This window comes from Leptidea sinapis, chromosome 27, assembly GCF_905404315.1.
Source record: "Leptidea sinapis chromosome 27, ilLepSina1.1, whole genome shotgun sequence".
Taxonomy (NCBI): Eukaryota; Metazoa; Arthropoda; class Insecta; order Lepidoptera; family Pieridae; genus Leptidea; species Leptidea sinapis.
The window spans coordinates 4,102,397-4,123,839 of record NC_066291.1 but is presented as its reverse complement, the minus strand read 5'-3'; the positions used below and the strand labels follow the sequence as shown (position 1 = coordinate 4,123,839).

The 21,443-nt window shown below is 34.9% G+C and overlaps 2 protein-coding genes across 2 annotated transcripts in view; both read right to left on the bottom strand.

Moving 5' to 3' along the window:
- Window positions 1-2,087: 2,087 nt before the first annotated feature.
- Window positions 2,088-3,530, bottom strand: LOC126972854 (uncharacterized). Its single transcript, XM_050819956.1, has one exon. It carries the CDS (start codon window positions 3,523-3,525, stop codon window positions 2,695-2,697), a length of 831 nt encoding a protein of 276 aa, XP_050675913.1. The 5' UTR covers window positions 3,526-3,530; the 3' UTR covers window positions 2,088-2,694.
- Window positions 3,531-3,642: 112 nt separating this feature from the next.
- LOC126972803 (WAS/WASL-interacting protein family member 1) overlaps window positions 3,643-21,443 on the bottom strand; it is a 34,837-nt gene continuing 17,036 nt past the window's right edge. The window contains exons 3-8 of the mRNA XM_050819869.1: window positions 15,070-15,208; window positions 13,763-13,988; window positions 12,781-12,890; window positions 10,986-11,092; window positions 9,870-10,044; window positions 3,643-3,785 (exon numbers count right to left, since the gene is read on the bottom strand). Coding sequence (XP_050675826.1) covers window positions 3,709-3,785; window positions 9,870-10,044; window positions 10,986-11,092; window positions 12,781-12,890; window positions 13,763-13,988; window positions 15,070-15,208 — 834 coding nt within the window. The 3' untranslated portion in view covers window positions 3,643-3,708. The remainder of the gene's footprint in view (window positions 3,786-9,869; window positions 10,045-10,985; window positions 11,093-12,780; window positions 12,891-13,762; window positions 13,989-15,069; window positions 15,209-21,443) is intronic.

Below are 21,443 nucleotides of genomic sequence, written 5' to 3'. Positions count from 1 at the left end.
ATGTTAAATAAGTTTCGAAATATATTAAAATTATTGTACACTGATACTTATATTTTAATGTATAAATTTTTTAAAGAGATATAAAACCTGATTTACTTGCGTTTCGAAACATCTGACAGTGCAGAAAAAATATTTTGTTATCTAAAACTCAATATATAAAATAATAATAGTTAGGCTATTTTAAAGATGGAACAAAGTTAACATATTTAATGAATTCCTAGGACTTAGATAGATATGTGTAAGATGTTGCGGGAAAATGCAACTCCAAATTTTATAAGTGTTACTAAGTAAGTATATGAAAATGAATAATGCCTATTTAAAAATAAGAATGAATATTGTTCAATGCATAGACTTAAGTCAATAAAGCATAAATAAATCTAGTTTGTCATACCAAACGGTATATTTAAGCAAATTATATTGATACCTTAGCTTGGAGTCATCATAAAATAAAATAAATGTTATATAAGTTTTAAGTTTGAATTATTTTTTTGAAAAGAATGAGAGTAGATACATCTTTTATTTAGATATATAACTTGTGGAGTAAGTTATGATGTAGATACTGTATATTGTTTTACTTATAGATTGTTCTATTTAAATATAATCAATAAATGGTAGTTTAACAATAAATAGTCTCATTATATTATATGAACCCTTTTTGTAGTAGAGGGTGCATTGTGTGTGGGTGTGGAAAATCAGTTTTCGTAAATAATTTTATAATATTTTTGAATAGTGTCAGTGACACAAATTGTATCTAAATCACCTGATGCTTTGATGAAATGAAACCTTTATACAATCTCAACCATGTCAATTAGTTTCAAGATATAACTACCTGATCTCTATAATATGTTTGGCGGAAGAAAAATCTTAAACTAATACTAAAAATAATTAATGACCCGATGAGGAGATGTGTGGATGTGGATGAGGAGGAGTGTATTTTATTTATCCCAAAATTTGTTACATAAAGAAAATGACAAAGAGCTTTATCACTTAACTCAAGTTACATATTTCATAAATCAAAGTTCGTTTTGAGTAAGCTCTTGTACAATAAAATTGATAAAAATCATAATATTTCAGTAGATTACCACAGTTATGTTTATGTATGATCGTTTGATTGATTTTTTGTTTGAATTGATTGTTTGTAAGGGTGTGTATTCGTTTTAGTTAAACTTACTACTATATTGCCTTATCATTTTGAAATTAAATATGTACTTAAAATGATGTTTTGTTTTATTGTAAGTTGTAATCCAATAACTTTTAAATACATTATTCTAAGGTAATACGAATACAATCGAGATACAGAATTATTTGAATAAAATTGATCTCAGTATTCAAAATAATGTTTGCGCAGCAAACCGATTGTCGATATACGTTGTAACGCCCTGTTATATTGTCAGCAATGTAGATAGTGAAAATAAGCCAGGCTCTCACTGGGTTGCAATACACATTGGTGAGCAGGGTATTGGACAATACTTCAATTCATATGATCGTCCAACTCAGGGATGCCAGCTGAGGTTTTTACAAAGCAATTGCAGAAAATATATCTACAAAACTACAAGAGTAAAGAATTTATTTACCGCAGCATGTGTTGAGAGTACTGTTTAATGTATCTATACTTTAAGTTTAATAAGAAGAGTTTGAATGATTTCATCAAATATTTTTAAAATGATACAATCTGCAACGATGTTTTATTATATACTTTATTTATATCATCTGTTAACTTAATAATAAACACAACACAAAACTGTCGTTTTAATCGTAGTAACGAATGTGAGAGGTAATTTACTAATTACATCTATCACTTTCAAAGAATCGACATTGAGTCGCTCACCAATCATTAGGTTAATTACCACTGATTAGTAATGAGTATTGATCTGTTTAACTTAAAAAGCTAACTTTGAAACTATAAGAGATATCGAAAAACGGATCAGCGCAATCGCTCGGAAATACATCAAAACCCCCAGTTTGACACCAAACTTTTTTTTTTTTTTTAGTAGGCATCTCGAACAAGTGAGCCAGAACCGGGGAGGCAGAACCGGCGAATCCCCACTACTGTGAGCCAGAACCGGCGAATCCCTACTACTCACGGAACTTTGTTATGTCCTTAACAGCTTCCCGAATTACAAACCTACAATGTATTCACGATATGTCCATTTAAATAGTTACATTAATATGCACCTTATCGAATAGATAATATACGTAAATAGATATAGGTCATAACAATATCTTTCGCTTACCACCAAACTAGTAAGGGTAAAGACGTGGCTTGAACAGTGTCTCAAATTCATTCTTGTACTAATATTTAGTTCAACTGATATATGTAGCCATAATAATTTAGTTATCATCACGTACTCTAAGACTATTCTGGGATATGACGACTAGTTGTGACCTTCATCTATAAAAATACAAATAACACATAATTGAACATTTCGAATACCAGTTGATACTTTGTCTGGGGTCTATTTATTACAGATTACCTATAGGTACTTAGTAATCAATGAAACCTAATTTTTCATAATATAATATGTAACATCTACTATTACGTAAAGGTTAATAATTAAGGTTAGGTTGTTAATTGGGCATTTCAATAGGAATATTGCGAGTATCTAGCAGTTATCTAGCGTAATCAACGAGTGAAAAGGGAAACTATTTCGATTACCAATATTAAATAAATGCACAATTCAATAAAAACAACAATTAATTAATCTTATCCAAATGATCAGGAGATGGTGTTTTTCTGAACAGCTCGAAGGGTGACACAGACCTCATCAGGTCCGGGCAGGGGGTGTTCGTTCGAGTCATGCTCTCAAATTTCTCTCTCATAGCTGCCACGTGGCCCGCTGTCACACTGTCCCTACCGTCCCCGGATTCCTCCATACCGACTGGTATTTCATCGGACATCAACGATTCTGCATAGTTATCTTTGGCCAAATGCGACATATCGTCAGACACTAGAGATACTTCGGAGGAGGCTGTGTAGTATTCACTCATGGGTTCACAGACAGTCACAAGCTGTTCCGTTTCTGAAACATCATCAGCAACCTGATCGTATGCTTCATTTTCGTATTCATCGACTATTTGTACAGGGATGCTTACAACGAATGATTCGACAGTTTTTTCAAGTACCACTTCTTCAGATGCTTCGAGAACATTATCTGGGATTTCTATTGCGGATGTTTCGACTGTTTGCACAGGGATTCCTATTCGGGATCCCTCGACTGTTTTCTTAGGGTCATCGGTTTCGGATACCAGAACTATTTTCTCAGTGTTGTCTTTTTCAGAGGCCTCGACAGTATGTACGGGTACATTTATGTCGATACCTGTATTGCTTAAATTCTTTACATGACAAAGTTTAAACGTAACTTTATCGTGAGTTTCATTTTCTGTATATCTTTGCATCGTCTGCGTCTCGACAGTCGGTTCGGGGTTTTCTTTGATATCATCATAATTCGAAGACTTCATAGTGTCGCAGAGTTTGTTGATCGCGTCCACAACATCGCGTAAATCGCTCACGTCGTCGGCAGGCATCGTGGCCTCCTCTATTGGCAACACTGTCAGCTCGTCTTTTTCTGGGATGGCGGCGATTTTGTTCGCGGGCCACAAGAGTGCGTGTGCGACGGATAGAAGGGCGTGTGCGGGGTGAGCGTCGGGGATGAGGTGTGATGTGGATGCCAAGTGTGTGTTGGCGGGGGCGGACGCCCCCGGCGGTCGCTAGCAGGCGCTCGACGTGCCCGACCAACCGTCCAGCGGGACCTTAAGTGGCGGAGGCGGCGCCTGCGCCTTGCTCACTGCATTCAAACACAATTTGTGCAATAAGTATTTTTATTACCAATAATTAAACAGCAACCGTGTATATATATATTTGTAAATGCATTAGGCACGTTATTCAAATTCATCTCTTATGTTTATTATTAGTCTGTGTTAATGTCAAAATTGGGAAAGTCACTTGTATTCTAATCTATGTAAATGTAACAATTTTAGTCTAGGGTTATCTGAAAGCGACAAAAAACGGTGCCGGCAATATTTTGCAAATTTAAAAATAAATTAAAAACCATGCGTCATTCGTAGCATGCTACTAAAATTTCGTGCATTTGAAACAAATTACTTACCTTCAAGTGATACATACTGCGATCCCCATAATAAGCAATAATATACGGCAATAAACAGTTCCATTTAATTAAAATTTTAACAAACTGAAGCAGAAAATATTATATCTTGTTGTTTGTTTGACACAGACAGAATACGATGTAGATTTTTACATAGGTAGGTACTACAATTGAAAGCTGAAAAATAGATAGACTTAAGGTCGGATGAAGTGAGCTGTCACGCGTCAGAAAGAAGTACATTGGATATTTAATTGAGACAGTGGGGAGCTTTAATTAATTTTGCTCACGAAAAGAGCACTTTGGTTACATAAAATTTTATTTGTAGTTACTATAGCTCTCTAATTAATGTAAAATGAATAAGCAAATAAAATTCTACAATGAATTAAGCCAACATACGATAACAACATAAATTTAAACACGTAAACCAATTTAGGGTATGTTAATAAATTTCTTTTAAAGTTTATCGATTGGTTTGTAAAATAAATAATTGGAAGCTTTTCACAAGACAATAAGCAGGCGATTAAACCTCGGGTTAAACAATGAAATTCTCGAACAACACTTCAAAATAATAATCTTTATTATACAAATATAAAATATAAATTTGGATATAATTAAGCTTAAAACATCACATATCTATACCACTTATTCAATATTTACGGCTGGTTTGCACGCTGCTAATCATAAAATAAAAAAGCTGAAATATGAGATATTACTGCGGAAGCTGCCAAAAGATAACGAGATGTAGACACCGCTCGGTGAAGAAGCCCAGATGCGTGTAGTGAGCGGCACAGGCCAGAAATATAATATTCCAGGGATGTGCAATTTCCTTAAGACTGGAAGCGATTAATTGGATGATAAGGCGAGTAGCACGCGTAACAAGATACAGTCAGATACAAAAGGTTAACAACATCTGACTACTTTCAATAAGTAAGCAGCCTTTAACAAGTTCTTTTCAAAACCCCAGAGACACGAATCTTTTCATTGGCTTGAATTTTCACGCCAACATTTTTGATTAAAGGTCTACTAAAGGTCCACCCATCCGATACACTTATGAATATAATATAACTATCTACACAAATTGCATCGTGTAAACCAGCTTCAAGCGCATCTTATGATTGCCGGTAATCTTGGCAATTATTACTAATTTATCTTTGAACTCAAACGCAACCACAAGATGGCGCTGTAACAAATGTATGAAGCAGGCATTACGTACTCAATAATGGCACCTCACAATAACAATCACAATTCGATCTACGGACATATCTCGACATTATAATCTACATGCGATTTATATGATCGTCATATACATGCAAATATAAAATTAAAAAATATACAGGATGCAGATATTCCATGTAGGCACTAGAATAATGCATATTTTACTTTATTTTTAGAATTATATCTACTTTATGGTACCGGGCTTAATCATAAATAATTATGGTGTTAAAAATATGAAAAATTTACATTAAAACATCATTGGCCCCATAATTCAGAAATAAGCGTAAGTTGACATGATACTTGAACTTTCAATCATAATATGTTAATTTTATATATCTATATGCCAGCATAGACAATTTAGATAAATAGATCATTATGCCTGCATCAATTATCAAAAATAGAAGAGTTAACATATCAAAGTACATCCTGTATATAGTCTTTAAAGGTATTAATTAATTTCTACCCATACAATATACGCTAACAATATAAAACGATAACAAAATAAACTCTAGGCTAAATGAATATAATAATGACTCAATATAATAATACACTATGCCCGCATTTCAGAGTACCCTCAAATTGAAATCTTCGTATGAACTTCATTTTGTTTTCTCTCTCACATCCTAGTAGAAGAACAAAAGAGAGAAGAGCAATCTAGGAGAACTCGAGAAATACAGGTGTAAAGTATAACATTTTGATAGTACCACTGCCATCGATAAATAAAGTTGTTAGAATGGAATGATCTGAGTTTTTTTTTAAATGAAAATAAGGGTCGAGACGAGCAGGACGTTCAGCTGATGGTAATTTAAACGCCCTGCCCATTACAATGCAGTGCCGCTTAGGATTCTTGAAATACCCAAAAAATTCAGAGCGGCACTACAACTGCGCTCGTCACCTTGAGACATAAGATGTCAAGTCTCATTTGCCCAGTTATTTCACTAGCTAGTGCGAATGACTCAATACTTTTAAGATACATTGTCTTTCTTTTGAACGTGATGTGTAGGGTTAAAGCAATTGTAAAGGAAGTTGCTATGAAGAACGTTATGTTGAAATTTTAAGTCACTGACCGCTGTGACGTCATAATACAACATGCGGCGCGAGATATAGTAAAATTTAAAAAAAAATGCACTAATGGAAATTATCGTTACTCTTTATCGTTCTAATCTACTCGGTTCACTAAAGAAAACTCCATTTTGTAACAAGAGTAAGAAATAATCTTATAAAATATCTAGTCAACAGCAAAAAAAAGTACAAAAATTGTATTTTTTTGATTAACAGAAGTACGAGACGTTTAAATGTATAATTGTTTTAATTTCATTCGAAACAAACCCTTTTTAATTAAGATTTAAAACCGGGTAATTACTGAGTTTTTATAATGATACTATAGAATATTATCAACATTTATTTATTTAAATCGACACTTCACATACTGAAAGTGTGTAAAGCACGCGCAATGTCCAATTAAATATTTTATTTAAAAATTCAGAGTTACCTTTTAAAAGTGTTTTATTTAAATGATTACCATTTTTTAAATTAGCTGACTCGACATAATGATCATTCTGTGCAAACAAAAAAAGATGCAAAAGTGATCAATTTGTTATTTTTAATGTGATATCCCTCACTTCTCGGATTAATTATAGCACAAGTTAAATTTTTAACCTAAATTTAAGAACGATGCGGGACTCGAACCCTCCACCACCTCTCGGGTTCCGTCCGAGAAGAATGAACAAAGTAAGGATATTAAAAATCACACATAAAGCTCTGTAAGTGCTCATATCTTATCAGCACTCGCAAGACATTAAGAAAGTCAAAAGATCAAATTCCATTCTACCGTCATTTATCTCTCTCTATAATTCGCTCAACGACTTGGTTCCACCAAAATGTCTCACCCCATATACTTAAATATAACTAGCTACATTAAACACATTTTGGTAAAATGGGAACGAAAGGATAGTGTAAATATATATTACTAGTGGTAAAACTGTATCGAAAATATAGAAAAAAAATAATGATGGCTCATACCATAAATATTAGATAATATTTTATACGATTAGATAGAGCCTCCTGCTGCTAGACAACAGATGAAAATAGGCCAGGTTTGTTACTTTAGTGTGCGTGACTAGCCATGTCTCACACTCACGATTTGTATGTAACTTTGTGTTAGTGTACGTGCATTGCTCAAAATAGAGGTTAACTGTCAACCTCAACATTTTCACAACTGTCACAGTCTATCTAGACGTATAAATGATCTAAGATTTAAATATTGGTACCGCATAACTTCAAGACTTTACTATTTATCAATATACAGGGTGTCCCAAAGTTATGGGACATGAAGGGAAAAAAATATTATATATACTATACTATTTTACTTAAGAAGAGTTATTAGTTTTTGGCCATTGTTTCGATTGGCATCATAAAAGTGGGGGTGTTTTTTTTTAAATTTAAGTCGGATCGATTCCCAGACGAAGTAATTTTTAGAAAATCTTTGAATGCAGAATTACTAACTTTTAAAAATAACATAAAGTCTTCTGTCAGTAAAATAGCCTATCTTCGATATTTAAGGTACTTTCCCTTCATGTCCTATAACTTTGGGACACCCTGTATATAGATTATTAAAGAGCTGAATTGTTTCCTTAAACAATTCTCAATCACAATAATTTTGTACTAATATAATAAAATATCTACGCATGCGCTGTTTATATACCACTAAAATATTTACTTACACTATGGTGGAAATAAGGGTAAATGAAACGGTAAATGTTCGGAATGACATTACAACATAAATGCACAATTGGACGGGACAATTACGAAGACCAAAACATTTTACACTGACAACATGCGTTCACATGCACCTCATCAACCCATAGACTATAGATTAGAATAGAACATTCCCATAGACAATTATTTAATCTTAACATTACCTAATATTATGCCATTCTTGTACCTATTGCACTTAATCAATTATATACACAATTATAATGACTATAAGAGCATTTGTCTGTGCGTCTCGCTCTAACAGCTACTCAGTCCTAATACAACTTAAAACTAAACATAAAGTTAAGATAATGACTTTAGTATACAAATACAGTAGTCTTAAAATATATTATTCTAATCGTTACTTTTCCTTCTCTACAGAAGCCTTTTGTTCATAACTAATTAGAAATTACTATTACTCTAAAATGTTATTATTTCAAAATTAATTTAACAACTAGTCTCATTTATATTTAAAATTACTCCAATATTATAAATTCAACATCAAATTGAATCGTTTATAAATTGAGTTGCACTCAATTAATTATTAATTTACCAAAAATATTTCTACAAATTTTGAGGGTACTTCCAAATTATTAACAAATTTAATCATTCAATATAAAAAAGTATTAAAGCTTTATTATTAAGCCTGTATTCTTTCCCTTGTCCTTTACACTACAGCAAACTGAATATTTTTATCTAAACTAGCACGAAAAATATATAGTAAAATATGATTTTATTAATTTGTTTGTCAATTTAGAAAAACTCGGGGTAAACAGGGCTGAACCGAACTGGATCAAAGCCATTTTACAAACTATAACCATAAAACTCGGGCTATTGTACAAATAATTTATGATGCTTTATATTAACAAATACATCCTGTATATTGGCTATAAGCAATCTCTTTTAAGTGATAATAAAGACAACACAAGATATGAGCTATTAAGATGCTAAATATGGGCCTGTGGTCCATTAACTTCAGTCAACTTTTAAGAAGACTACACTGTGCCAAGATCAACATGCAGAAAAAGGCATGACACTGACTACTATGCCAACTAGAACGCAACAACTGTTTTATATACGACAAAATCGGATCCGAAGGTTTGTATCAGAATCATTAATTAGTGTTTATCATATGTATCAATTAATGTACTACACAGTCACATTATCTTTGGACTTCGCTAGAACATGAAGCCCCCCTCCCGTTCCCCTTGGACCCCCTCGCGCCCGTCCTGTTGCGTTAGTACGGTTTGCAGGTTCATTACCGTTAGGGACATTTTCGTGCAATCACTGCGTTGTTTTTGAAGTTTTAACTGTTACGTTTTGACTTTTGTTGTTCTGTGTCGCTATAATAGTTCTAACCAAAAATATATTTTTTTACTTAACTCACGTTCTTTCATTGATTTTCCATCATTGATCAATCAATTATAATAATAATCAGCAGCACAACACAACAACTTAAAATCAATATATATTACTGACAAAAAAATAGCTGTTTATTTATTAATAATAATATCCTAGTGATGCTTGTTTTGCGCACCGTAACAAAGCGACGATGTGACGTCATCGTCGTCAGGTCCCGAGATAATGTAACCGGTAATGTATTATATTTATTGTTGGCTAGTATTATTATAATTATTAATGATGCAGCAAGCCGTTGCCGCCTTACACTTTGCGATTAATAATATTTTTTGCTTGAGTTGATCCCAGCACCCTGTCATATTATGATACGGTGTGACGTCACTAAGATGGCGGCGCGTCCCACGCTATCGCGCGGAGTGATGTCGGTTCAGCACTTACCCTGCGCGCTGCTGTAGCCCTTGGCGATGCGCAGGAAGGGGTCGGGTGGCGGGAAGGCAGCGGGAGTCCGGAACAAATCCGCAAACCGCGCCTCCCACTCGGCCGCGGCGCCGCGTATCGAAGACCCGCGCACAGGCGGAGCGGGCGCATTGCCTCCTTCCTCGCTGCTCGAACTCTGCAATCATTACCACTCTAATGTCTCAATTTGGTCACGAGTGAAACAACTTCAGTAAGTAGCACTACACTCGAGGACGTCCGTTCCCAACCGATGGCCAAAGAGGATGTAAATACTACGTAATAAGATGCGGAACTGCCTAAGTAAATATTGAAATTTAGTTTAGTATGAAACGTGCAGTCATTTGACATAAGTTTGGAATAGCAGTAATTACAGTATCGCGATTGGCCACGAAGTTTGAAAGCGAACAGTTGCATAAAACGTAGTGGATTACGGGTACCTCCTTTTTTATAAGATTATAGCCATCATCTGTCAATATGAACCCATTAACCGAGAACCAGAGATGGAATGTCTAATATGCCGACAGTGTAAGTGTAACCAATGGTTAAAGACAGAATTAGGTTATTTTTATGACAATAAGGGACGAGACGAGCAGGACGTTCAGCTGGCAGCTGCCCATTACAATACAGTGCCGCTCAGGATTCTTCAAAAACGCAAAAATTCTGAGCGGCACTAATATTGCGCTCGTCACCTTGAGACATAAGATGTAAAGTCAAATTTTAGCCCTAAAGCCCAGTAATTGCACCAACTACGGCGCTCTTCAACACAATAATATTTACACATGACTGCTTCACGGCGCCGTTGTGGTATCCATAATCTAGACGGCATCTTGTGCAAAGGAACTTTCCACTGGTAAATGCTCTTAGTGGCCTCTTACGACACCCTTGGCATAAAAGGCATTTATTTTCACAAAATTGATTCCTTTAGAATTCTATTTGATGTCATTTCTAATATACTAGATACTACTACCGCTCCGGAAACAAATGGCGCTCTGAGAGAGAAGAAGCGGCACAAGAAACTCTTGGGCCTGGGACTTCCCTATCTTTTTATGCCCCTGGGAGGCACATGGCAAAAGGTGTGGCGGCAACAATTCTACTTACGTAGTGCGGCGGAGGCGGCGGCGGAGCGAGTGAGCCGGTACGAGTGGGCGGCGGCGGCGGAGGTGACACCGCGGGGGGACGCATCCCGCGCGGAGCTCTCAACGTGCCTGCGGTAACAACAGTGATGGAACCAAACTTAATAGGGGTTGGTAATTTAAACGCACTTAAAATTGGACGTAGTTCCTGAAAAACGTTCCAAGCCACAAACATCACACTTTAATGGATTCGTGTTTAAAGTTTAACAAATATTAGTGTGTTCCATACATGTGGATTGGGCTACTAAGTCATGATGTCATTTAAAGAGTGACAGTAGCGCTGCTATTTTTTGTCAGTCACGTGACCAGTTTTGTGATCATTACTCAATTTCGACATGTTTGTGGTTTGGAACGTTTTTCAGGAATTACGTCCAATTGAAATATCTGTATTTTACAGTTTCCACAAATAATTTCTAATAATTCAATACAAATCGGGCAGCGTTACCTCTTAGATTTCACAATAAGTAATGTTCACTCGAACTTAGCGCTCTGGCTTATATAGGGCACGACCGTCTACCGTGATGATGCTACCAACTGTTAGTTGGCACTGCTGTAGTGCCAACTAACTTACACGAATCAAGTTAACTAAAGATCTAAATATTATATTAAATATTAACAGTAGTTAAATAAATGTAATTATTAATTATTGCGATATCTTATGGCAGTTCATGACGTTAACACATCAAGCTGACATATGTAAACTAACATATTATGTAAAATCTATGTCTATACGTACTTGCTCTATAGAAAGCAATGTTGCTGATATAAAATAGCCTAAAATTAAATTAATATGGTCAATGATGTTGTATACATAAGAACATATCATTTGCAGTCTGATAACGGAATGTCCAACGTTTGTTAATACTCAATGTAAGCATACTGTCCTTCATTGTGTGCCAATTGTCACTGTCCGAATCAAATCTGAACTGAATTAATGTTTTACATTGATTCTGGGCACCGGTCATTACTATAATCACTTGTAGATTCGCTTACACCGATCAAATGACACACTCTAAGCTTAAGTCTACTGAAACGTGACATTGGCGAGTTGTCGTGCCCCTTCCACAGAAGCCACTAGAAAGAATAGAATAGAATGTTTTACATTGCTGCTTATAGATGAAGAATATTTTAAACTGGAGTAAATGCGGCAATGTATAGCAGTCGAAGCATATTATGTAGCATGTTCCGTGTTTCGGCTGTTTTTATACGACATATTTGTCTATATGTATGGACGTCATTGAATATGGTAGATACACTCTTATAGTATGGCCAGCCCCCCGTTTCACTGGCGTATACTTTGTGAAAAGAAATCACATCATAATTATTCATAACTAGCTGACCCGATAGACGTTGTTCTGTATATAATAAATAAAATAATCTTTTTATATGAATTTGTCATTAATATAACATAATATCAAAAATTACTTCGTAAAATATGCACCCTGCTGTCGTAATGAAATTGTTTCACAGCAGAACTGTCAAACCGTGCGTCAATAAATTCTCTCATAGAAATTATGTATGGACACATCAAAGGAAAAACAAGTTTGTTGTTTTTATTTAATTCCGAGCATTTTCCTATTTATTCACCTTTTAAACCATCTCTGGACTTCCACAAATAATTCAAGACCTAAATTTGCCAAATCGGTCCAGCCGTTCTCGAGTGTTAGCGAGACTAACGAACAGCAATTCATTTTTATATATATAGATATTAAAGTAGTATAGATTGAACGGATGTATACCTTCATTCTATTCATACTCACCAAAATGCGAGGCCGGGTTCTTAGTGCCGATGGGGGGGTGTGCGGGCGCGGGGGGAGGCTGCGGCGGCCGGGACAGACTCGGCGGAGACGGCGGGGACACCGGGGGAGATCTGTAAAGTTACATTACATAGTATGAATATATAAGTAGGAGAACAACGAGCTAGTGCCGCTTGGATTTAATCCTTATGCCGATGTGTGAGGGGGCAAAGTCGCAAGTGATGCGGCTAGCCACAGATAAAAAAGAGAAACCTATCAAGGAGAAGAAATCTCAAAGTATACACATACTATGACAATAACATCGCGTTCCTAATCGTATTAGATATATCGTATCGTTGTCTTGCACCCATAGTACAGCCTATGCCTAGTTAAGGGCAAGATAATAAACAAAAAGATGTGTTGCGTGTGGATTCAATAACTTCAAAATTCAGTTCCTTTGCACAAAACGCCGGCTCGATCGGTAGCAGCGACGCCTTCTAATCGTTAAGCAACAAAGGGTAAGCACATTTCTTATTTCGGTTTTATATTAATCAGGTACTGTGATTTAATATCTTTAAAGAAAATTTATTGAATTAGGGGTTACTTTGCGGAAATCCATAACTATACAAATGATTTAAGCTTTCTTTAGTGTTAATTCCGCCAATATTTGTTTCCAAAACAATTCGACACGTGTTTCGCCAACAATTCTACACGAGGCATCCTAACGTCTCGTGCCAGATTTTGGCGAGACAACACGTCCTGAGGATGCCTCGTGTAGAGGCGAAACACGTGTCGAATTGTTTTGGAAACAAATATTGGCGGAATTAACACTAAAGAAAGCTTAAATCATTTGTATTAATATCTTTTATCTGCCAGCCAATCACAATGCAGCTTGCATCTATGATCCGACGAATGGGTTGCTCATATCTTTAATTCTTATTATAAATAAAGCCTTTATAGAGGGTAGTTCCAAAATTCTAAATAAATAATTTAAAATACATCTCACCTCGGCACCCTCATACTCTGCGCTCTCGCCGCCAACTTGCCATTGACCAGCAACTTCTTGGGAGGCGGTGAAGGCCGGTCGGGAGCGGTGCCAATGGTCGGGGGCTTTGGCGCCAGGTTGGGTTTACCGTGGTTGACACGCGGCCGCTCCGACAGGTCCGAGGTGGACAGAGACGCGGCCGGAGTGGGCGTGGGAGGAGCTGATGTTAGTGACGTCATCGACCCGCCTGACATAACAACACATGCTTATATTTTAATCTCTATCATATACATACACATAAGGGGCCAATAATCCATAAATTACATCACATGTGACATTATCTTTAAATTCGAGATGGTAACGGCCGTTTTCAATAACGTTTCTCTAGTTACGGATACATTGCTGTCACCGATACACATGATAAGATCTTATCTATCCATAGTAATGTCCAATATGGTTATATTACTCGTTATAGTGCAATGCTATCTGTCGATAGGTTATTGAAATGTAAGTAAGCGTAAAAGAATAGATTTTTCCACCTCTAGTAAGTTAAACTAGAGATAGATGCGTTATTGAAAACGGCCGTAAAACAACTTTTCAATTTTATTTATCTTTCGGAAATCTATTAAGTTATAAGTATGGAAGAACAGTTTTAGGAGTCTAAACAGTACTTAAATTAATTTCTAATCTATCCAGAATCCTGTTAGAGTAGAAAAATTTAATATCCTCTAACTTTAAACAGCCGCTTAGGAGTGTTTTTTCTCATTCTGACTTAGGTCAAGAGAAGAAGACAGAGTGAGAATTAGCAATGCTTTAAGTTAGCAGACTATTATGAATAAGGGGGATAATATATAATAAGATACTTTATCATTCGCTCTGTTCTTGCAGTTCGCCAAAACTTTTTAGTGTTTTTTAAAATATGTCATGATAGCTATTTTAAAAAAAGGCACATGCTATGGAAAACCATGGTCGCTAAAGAAAAAAAAATCGATATTTGTAATTGTGGTACACCATATTCTAGGAAGACTGTAGTGTACTGACATCTAGTCTTAACAGAATATGTGTTAACTATCATTGTCACTGTCACGACATCGACAGTGACATTAACCGTGTGACGTTGAGTGCTATAAAAAGAATGCACAGTACAGCGGAATGCCAGTTCTAATCGGCTATTGGTTGCGTGCGGACGTGTCCGGGTGTAGTGCTACATAGTAAAGATTAGTTGCTACACTCGTGAGGAAACGAGGAACATTACAAAGACTAAAGTACCAACAATTTTTTTTCCGTATTTTTTGAAGAAGTAAGAATTATGGAGAATCAAGAATTACCCAGCGAAGTCTGCGGTCCGGAGTGCAGGGAACTCCTGTTGCGATGCAGCGTAGTCGCCACGTTGGTAGGCAGTGTTTGTTCTGAAGGCTGCTGGGGGTGGCTCGTGCGATCCGACACGAGAATAGACTCCGACGAACTCTGGAATACAACATATACTATATTTATTATATATTCACGAAGACGCAAATAATAGAGTCGTTTAGAATGAAGCCAGGTTTACCAGTGGGAAGCTCCTTTGAACAGGATGCCGGCTAGATAATGGGTACCACATCGGGCCTATTTCTGCCGTGAAGCAATGATGAATAAGTATTATTGTGTTAGTGAAATTACAGGGCAAATGAGACTTTACATCTTACATCTCAGGATAACGAGCGCTGTTGTAGTGATGCTCATCATTTTTGAGTTTTTCAAGAATCTTTTATCAAGAAGAAGACAGGGCGTATCAATTACCATTAGCTGAACGTCCTGTTCGTCTCGTCCGTTATTCTCATAAAAAATGGTATTTCTGACCGATTATTTTACTTCAAAACAAAATGAGCATAAACAGGTCGCGCTCAACGTCATCAATGGATCATGGATTTTACGTCAAATGCTTCGTATGTGAACGAATGACGTAAGGAGCAGATCTCACCATAAGAGACTCCGATTATATCGAACTGTGGCGTCACTTATTATTATTACCTTATATAACATTTTTGACACATTTTTACACAAATTACTCATAAAGTAGGCATGATAGGCACTGGCAACAGCCAAGTGATGTTTGGTCTAATAAGCAGACCTCTCAAAATTAATACCATTTGCATGCATGCATTGCATGCTTCCCGCTGATATCATGCAGATTTTGATATCATAATATGTTTCCGAAACGGTACTTTACGCACGCTTGATGTAAAACTTAATTATAATAAACTTTAGGAATAATTAACAGATACATATATATACTTTTTTTGCTTATCTGAAAGCTCAGAGACAAAAAATGTTATTTTCCTTTGCCCTAGTTTGTCCCACAAATTCTAGGACATCAAGTATACTTATAGCAAATATTATAAAAAAGTTTTCCTTCAATAATTTTAAGATTTGGATTTGACTGTGTAATATGTCTGGTATCGAGAAGTCACTGACAGCTGAAACAGCTCATAATAGTTTAGCTGTGTTTGCTACTTTAGGTTAATAATATAATTTAGAAACCTTAGATTAAGGATTGGTCTCCTCTTGGCGCTCCAGTTAGATACGCAAACGTAGACGCAAAGTGCGGCAACTAACACTACGCCCAAGTGGGCGCACTCGAGCCAGACTCGAATAATGTGTGACGTTGACGTGCGCCATGTTTACTTTAAACTTTACTAATAATTGAAACTAAAATGCCGGGTTGTGTAGTAAAATTAAAAAAAGACGTATGGCACTCGGGGACCTGCTGCGGTAAAGCTATTGCATTGAATTTTTTATTATCTTATGCAATTATAATTATTTATTTATTTTATTTATGCAGTATTTTTTTTTATAAAATTAATTAAAAAAACAAACAAACAGGAAGTGAGTAAAATTTAACTTGCAAGATTTGATTAAAGACAGCAACGGGACAGGTGAAACTAAATAAAAATGCTTGTCATAATAATAAAAATTAAAAAAACTCAAGACGTACCCCAGGCTCGAACCTGGGACCTTCTGCACAAAAAGCATACGTGATAACCGCTGTTCCACGGCAACTGAAATGACCGTGGCGAAATATCTATATAGATCTAGTAAGTGTTAGGTTATTTTCGTTACGGAATTTCTGGATTCGGTCTCCACGCTTAAGGCCCGCGATAGAAGCTATGCAATAGCTTAAAAAATATAATACAAGAAATAAGACAGACACTGGGATCACATATCATAAGTAAGTATTTTGTATTTTATTCATTTCAAGATGCCACGCACTTAAGAATCTAATAGTTGCCGTAATAAATAGGCTATTGTTCTTAGGTAGTGCGGTATCTAGTCCTTAATCTAAGTTAGAAACATATTAATTTAAATTCTATAGGAATCAATTTTGAGGAAATTAATGCCTATTATGCGCTTACGCTAATAATTAGAAAGTATTCTGTTCCAGGACACAGCGATTATATTCGCAGATACTTTGACGAGCGTTCATGGAAAGAGAAATCAATTGTAAACTTGGATCGATTGTCAATTGTAAACATAACGAGGTAAGTTCACAAACACATTATATTACGCAGGTTTAACATCATGCTTTTAAAAAATTGCTGTTTATTTAAATAAAAAACTTATAAAGGATTAAAACGCATGTAATTGTATCTGTGTTTTTACATTAGATTTTTGCGTAAAAGATACATTTTTATTTTAGCTAACCAGATGTTTCAAGACCTTTCCAGATCTCGTTTTCAGGGGGACACAAAACGTAATTTTTACGCAAAAATCTAATGTAAAAACACATTTACAATTACACGCGTTTCAATCCTTTAAAAGTGTTTAATTTAAATGTGTAACACTGGCGTTTAATCAAAGAAAATACTATTGCTTTTAATATAAAAAAAAAAATTGTAAGTGTATAGCTAATGTAATAAAGCGTATCGCGAATATGCTACCGTACATATATTGCATTAAGGCGACACTAAATGCCGGCGACCTTGAGCGATATGAGTTCACGGCTCCTATAAAACAAAGCCAATATTTTCAAAAAAATAGCGTCGAAAATATTGACATTTTAACAGGCGCAAACTGTTTAATTGCTTACAATCCTTATTATTGGTTACTAATCTGAATAAATGTACCTACATAAAAAAGTAAAATCTATAAGAACAACTTTCTCTCTGTTAAACTCTGTTTAGTAAAACAAATGCATGATGCCGAGAAAAAACTTGTTTAACTGCAAAGAAACTGGTAGTTCATAATAGCTATGGAGTGCTAACTTTAACCAACAATAAGCATTAGCAACCTACAAGTAAGACTTAAGGGTATGTGTAACAGGGTAAAGTTGTGTTCATAGCTCCAAATGCTATATTTTCACCACAAAACTTGTCTAAAAACAACTTGTTTACGTGTTTTCTGTTTACCCTTCGCCTTAAGACAGGTTTTTGCTTAGTAATTTATCCATGGGTGTATTTCCGGAAATAACGCGACTACACAAAAAGTAACACTAAAAATAGTTTTAATAACTGTGAGGTTTGCGGCCTTGCTATACATCTCTCGCTCGCACAATATTTCCCTCTATATTCGCACAGTGCATAAGGAAGAACAACATATTGTTATTATAAAATAAAAATATTTTATCTTAGTTGTTTTTGTTTGTCGTTACCGAATATGATAAAGCGTACTCGCATACTTCCCATTTAAATTAAATCTATTTATTTGTCTTTTTTTTTTAATCTTCACTTTTAATGAAATAACGGTGACCGGCGCATATACGAAATTATAAATCAACTAGCTGACCCGACAGACGTTGTTCTGCACATAATAAATAAAAAACTGTTTTTTTATGAATTTGACAATAGTATTTCATATCATGCGAGTATTATTTCGCAAAATATGCTCCCTGTTGTAATAATGAAAATATAATAAATAAATATCTTTTATCCTTTTTATATGTAATAATTAAACTTATGTAACTTAATGTCTATAATCAACTTTAAATTGTTATTGAATTTTATTTTATATTATATTGGTAATTAGTTAATAGTTAGTAATAATAAGTATGTAATAGTTAATAATTTCCACAGTAGCAACTGTGAATGTTGTGTACATCTGTTATTGGTATCAGTAATGTAATTTCCTAGATAGTGTTATATGTAATTGTTATATGTGTGTACTGTTGATGTATCACTTAGAATAAATAAATAATTAATGAATAATGAAATTGTTTCACAGCAGAACTGTCAAACCGCGCTTCAATAATTTCTCATGGAAAATATGTCTAGGTATATACAAAACAAATATTGGAAATAAAAATAATTTTCCGGAGTTCGTTCAATCTTCGTAGATTTATTCGAGGACCGAGACAATACAATAATTTTATAAAATTATTCCATTTTTCAATTTGCAAAATAAGATTTTTGTTAATTTATATGTAGGTATAGTTTTCATCAATCGTCTATAAGGCAGGATGATGTTAATTTTAAATTTCACAATAAATTTAATTTTTTTAGTTCAGTTTTCTATAAAAAGCGTGTTTTCTTGGTTTTTTTTTAAACTACTATTTATGATATAATATTTGTTTTGAAAACTAGCCTGTAATGCCAAGTTGATTGTTTTTCTTTTGCATTGTTTAAAGCTGGGTGTTTTTTTTTATAATTATACTCTATTATGATAGAATACACAATCTAACAATGAATAGGATTATACTTGATGTAATCTCCAACAGAACAATGCGGATAAATAATATGATAATGACGTCATACACATCCATGCTGTATATAAAACATCTATAACTTGTAGATCCGGCCTTTAAAATTGTTTACACTGCGAAAACTACTGAACCGATCGGAATAATACTTATACCATAAGATGAAGCGTGTTTCGGTTAAAGTTTTTTAATTTCATGATATGTTGGCGATGACTTATCCGGAACCTACATTCTTTGACTTAAGGCCGTTCCCAATATACTATCTACAGATATAGATAAATTACTACCATCTACTGTCAGTAATTAGCTGTCAATAATCTGAAGCTGTCCTAATATACACGCTAACAGCCGTTCCCAATATTCAGTCTATCTCTTACTTGAGATAAAAATCGTAACTTTCCTTGACTTTTCTGTCCCAATAAAATTATCGACGGTAACTAACCCTATCCGTGCACGCTGTCTGTCATTGGGACGACGTATAGCTTACCGGCGATATAAAGTTTGTATGGAAATTACAATTCACGCGTCCCAATATAAGGCAATAAGAATGACTTATCGGATATATTGGGACAGCTTCAGATTATTGACAGCTAATTACTGACAGTAGAAGGTAGTAATTTATCTCTATCTGTAGATACTATATTGGAAACGGCCGTAAGTCATTCTTATCGCCAGTTAACTGTTGCAATTTCCATACAAACTTCTATCCCTGGTAAGCTATACGTCGTCCCATTGACAGACAGCGTGTACGGATAAGATGAGTTACCGTCGATAAGTTTATTAGAACAGAAAAGTCAATCATAGTTACGAATTTTTATCTCACGTAGGCCAAAACCGGAGATGGACTGAATATTGGGAATGGCCGTTAGAAATACCTATGTTAGATTAAGTATTGGTCTCCCTGCGCTCCAACTAGATACCGCAGGCGTAGTCGCTAAGTGCGACAACTAATACTACGCCCAAGTGGGTAAATTCCCGGTTACGTAGTAAAACTTTGCAAAAATAATACTACAAGAAATAAGAAAGACACTGGGATCACATATCATCAGTAAGTATTTTGTATTTTATTAATTTCAATATATATAAAATTCTCGTGTCACAATGTTGGTCCACGCGAATATTTTTTTTTAATTTTTTTGACATTTTTTTTTAAGTTTGTTTGATTATGAGTCAGCATCAAAAAATACATACAACTTCAAATTTTCACCCATCTTCGATCAACAGTTACTTTTGTATCGCGATTTTAATATCGGCAATACAACGTTTGCTGGGTCAGCTAGTTTCAATATAAAATAACACGAAACGTATGTTACAAAATTTTGAAGATATAGCATCTTGGGTGTCAAGATGCCACGCACATAAATATTTAATAGTTGTCGTATTAGAAAAGCTATTCTTTCTCTATATGTCCTTAATATTTGGTATGCTTATAAGACTCAAAGGTGCGTATTAGACTCTAGGGTAAAAGTCTCTAAAAGTAAGAATGGATTATATTATATTCTTGATAATGTAATGTATGTTCATAGGCACATAGAAAATTTGCTACAAACTGTCATGAAGCCCGCTGAATGTTGCGCCCATTCTTCTCAGGTCTGAGGCATTCTTTTTGGAATGGGTGGTAGTTTTTGATGTTCAATAAGTGGTGTCACATTTGAATTTACCCCGAAAAAAATATTTTCAATGCAAAACAACGACGCAATCGATTGGCAAATCAAATTTATAATATGAGTGCGATATTAAATGAAACGTGTAGTAATGGTTAAAAGCTAGTGCCTATGTCCTTACATGTAAGTATATTTATAAGGTACATAGCTAGTAGGAAAACGCGCTATGATAAAATATTATTGTATTGAGAATTTACCAGGCTTGCTTAGTCATAAATATTGCTTGTAAACTATTAAATGTATTAAAATGCCAGAACAATGTAAGTATCTACCTACTCGTACAATACTTATCCCTACTAGTTTGTTACGCTTTTACGCCGGAGCAACTAAACCAATTTTGCTGAAATTTGGTACAGCGATAGACTAG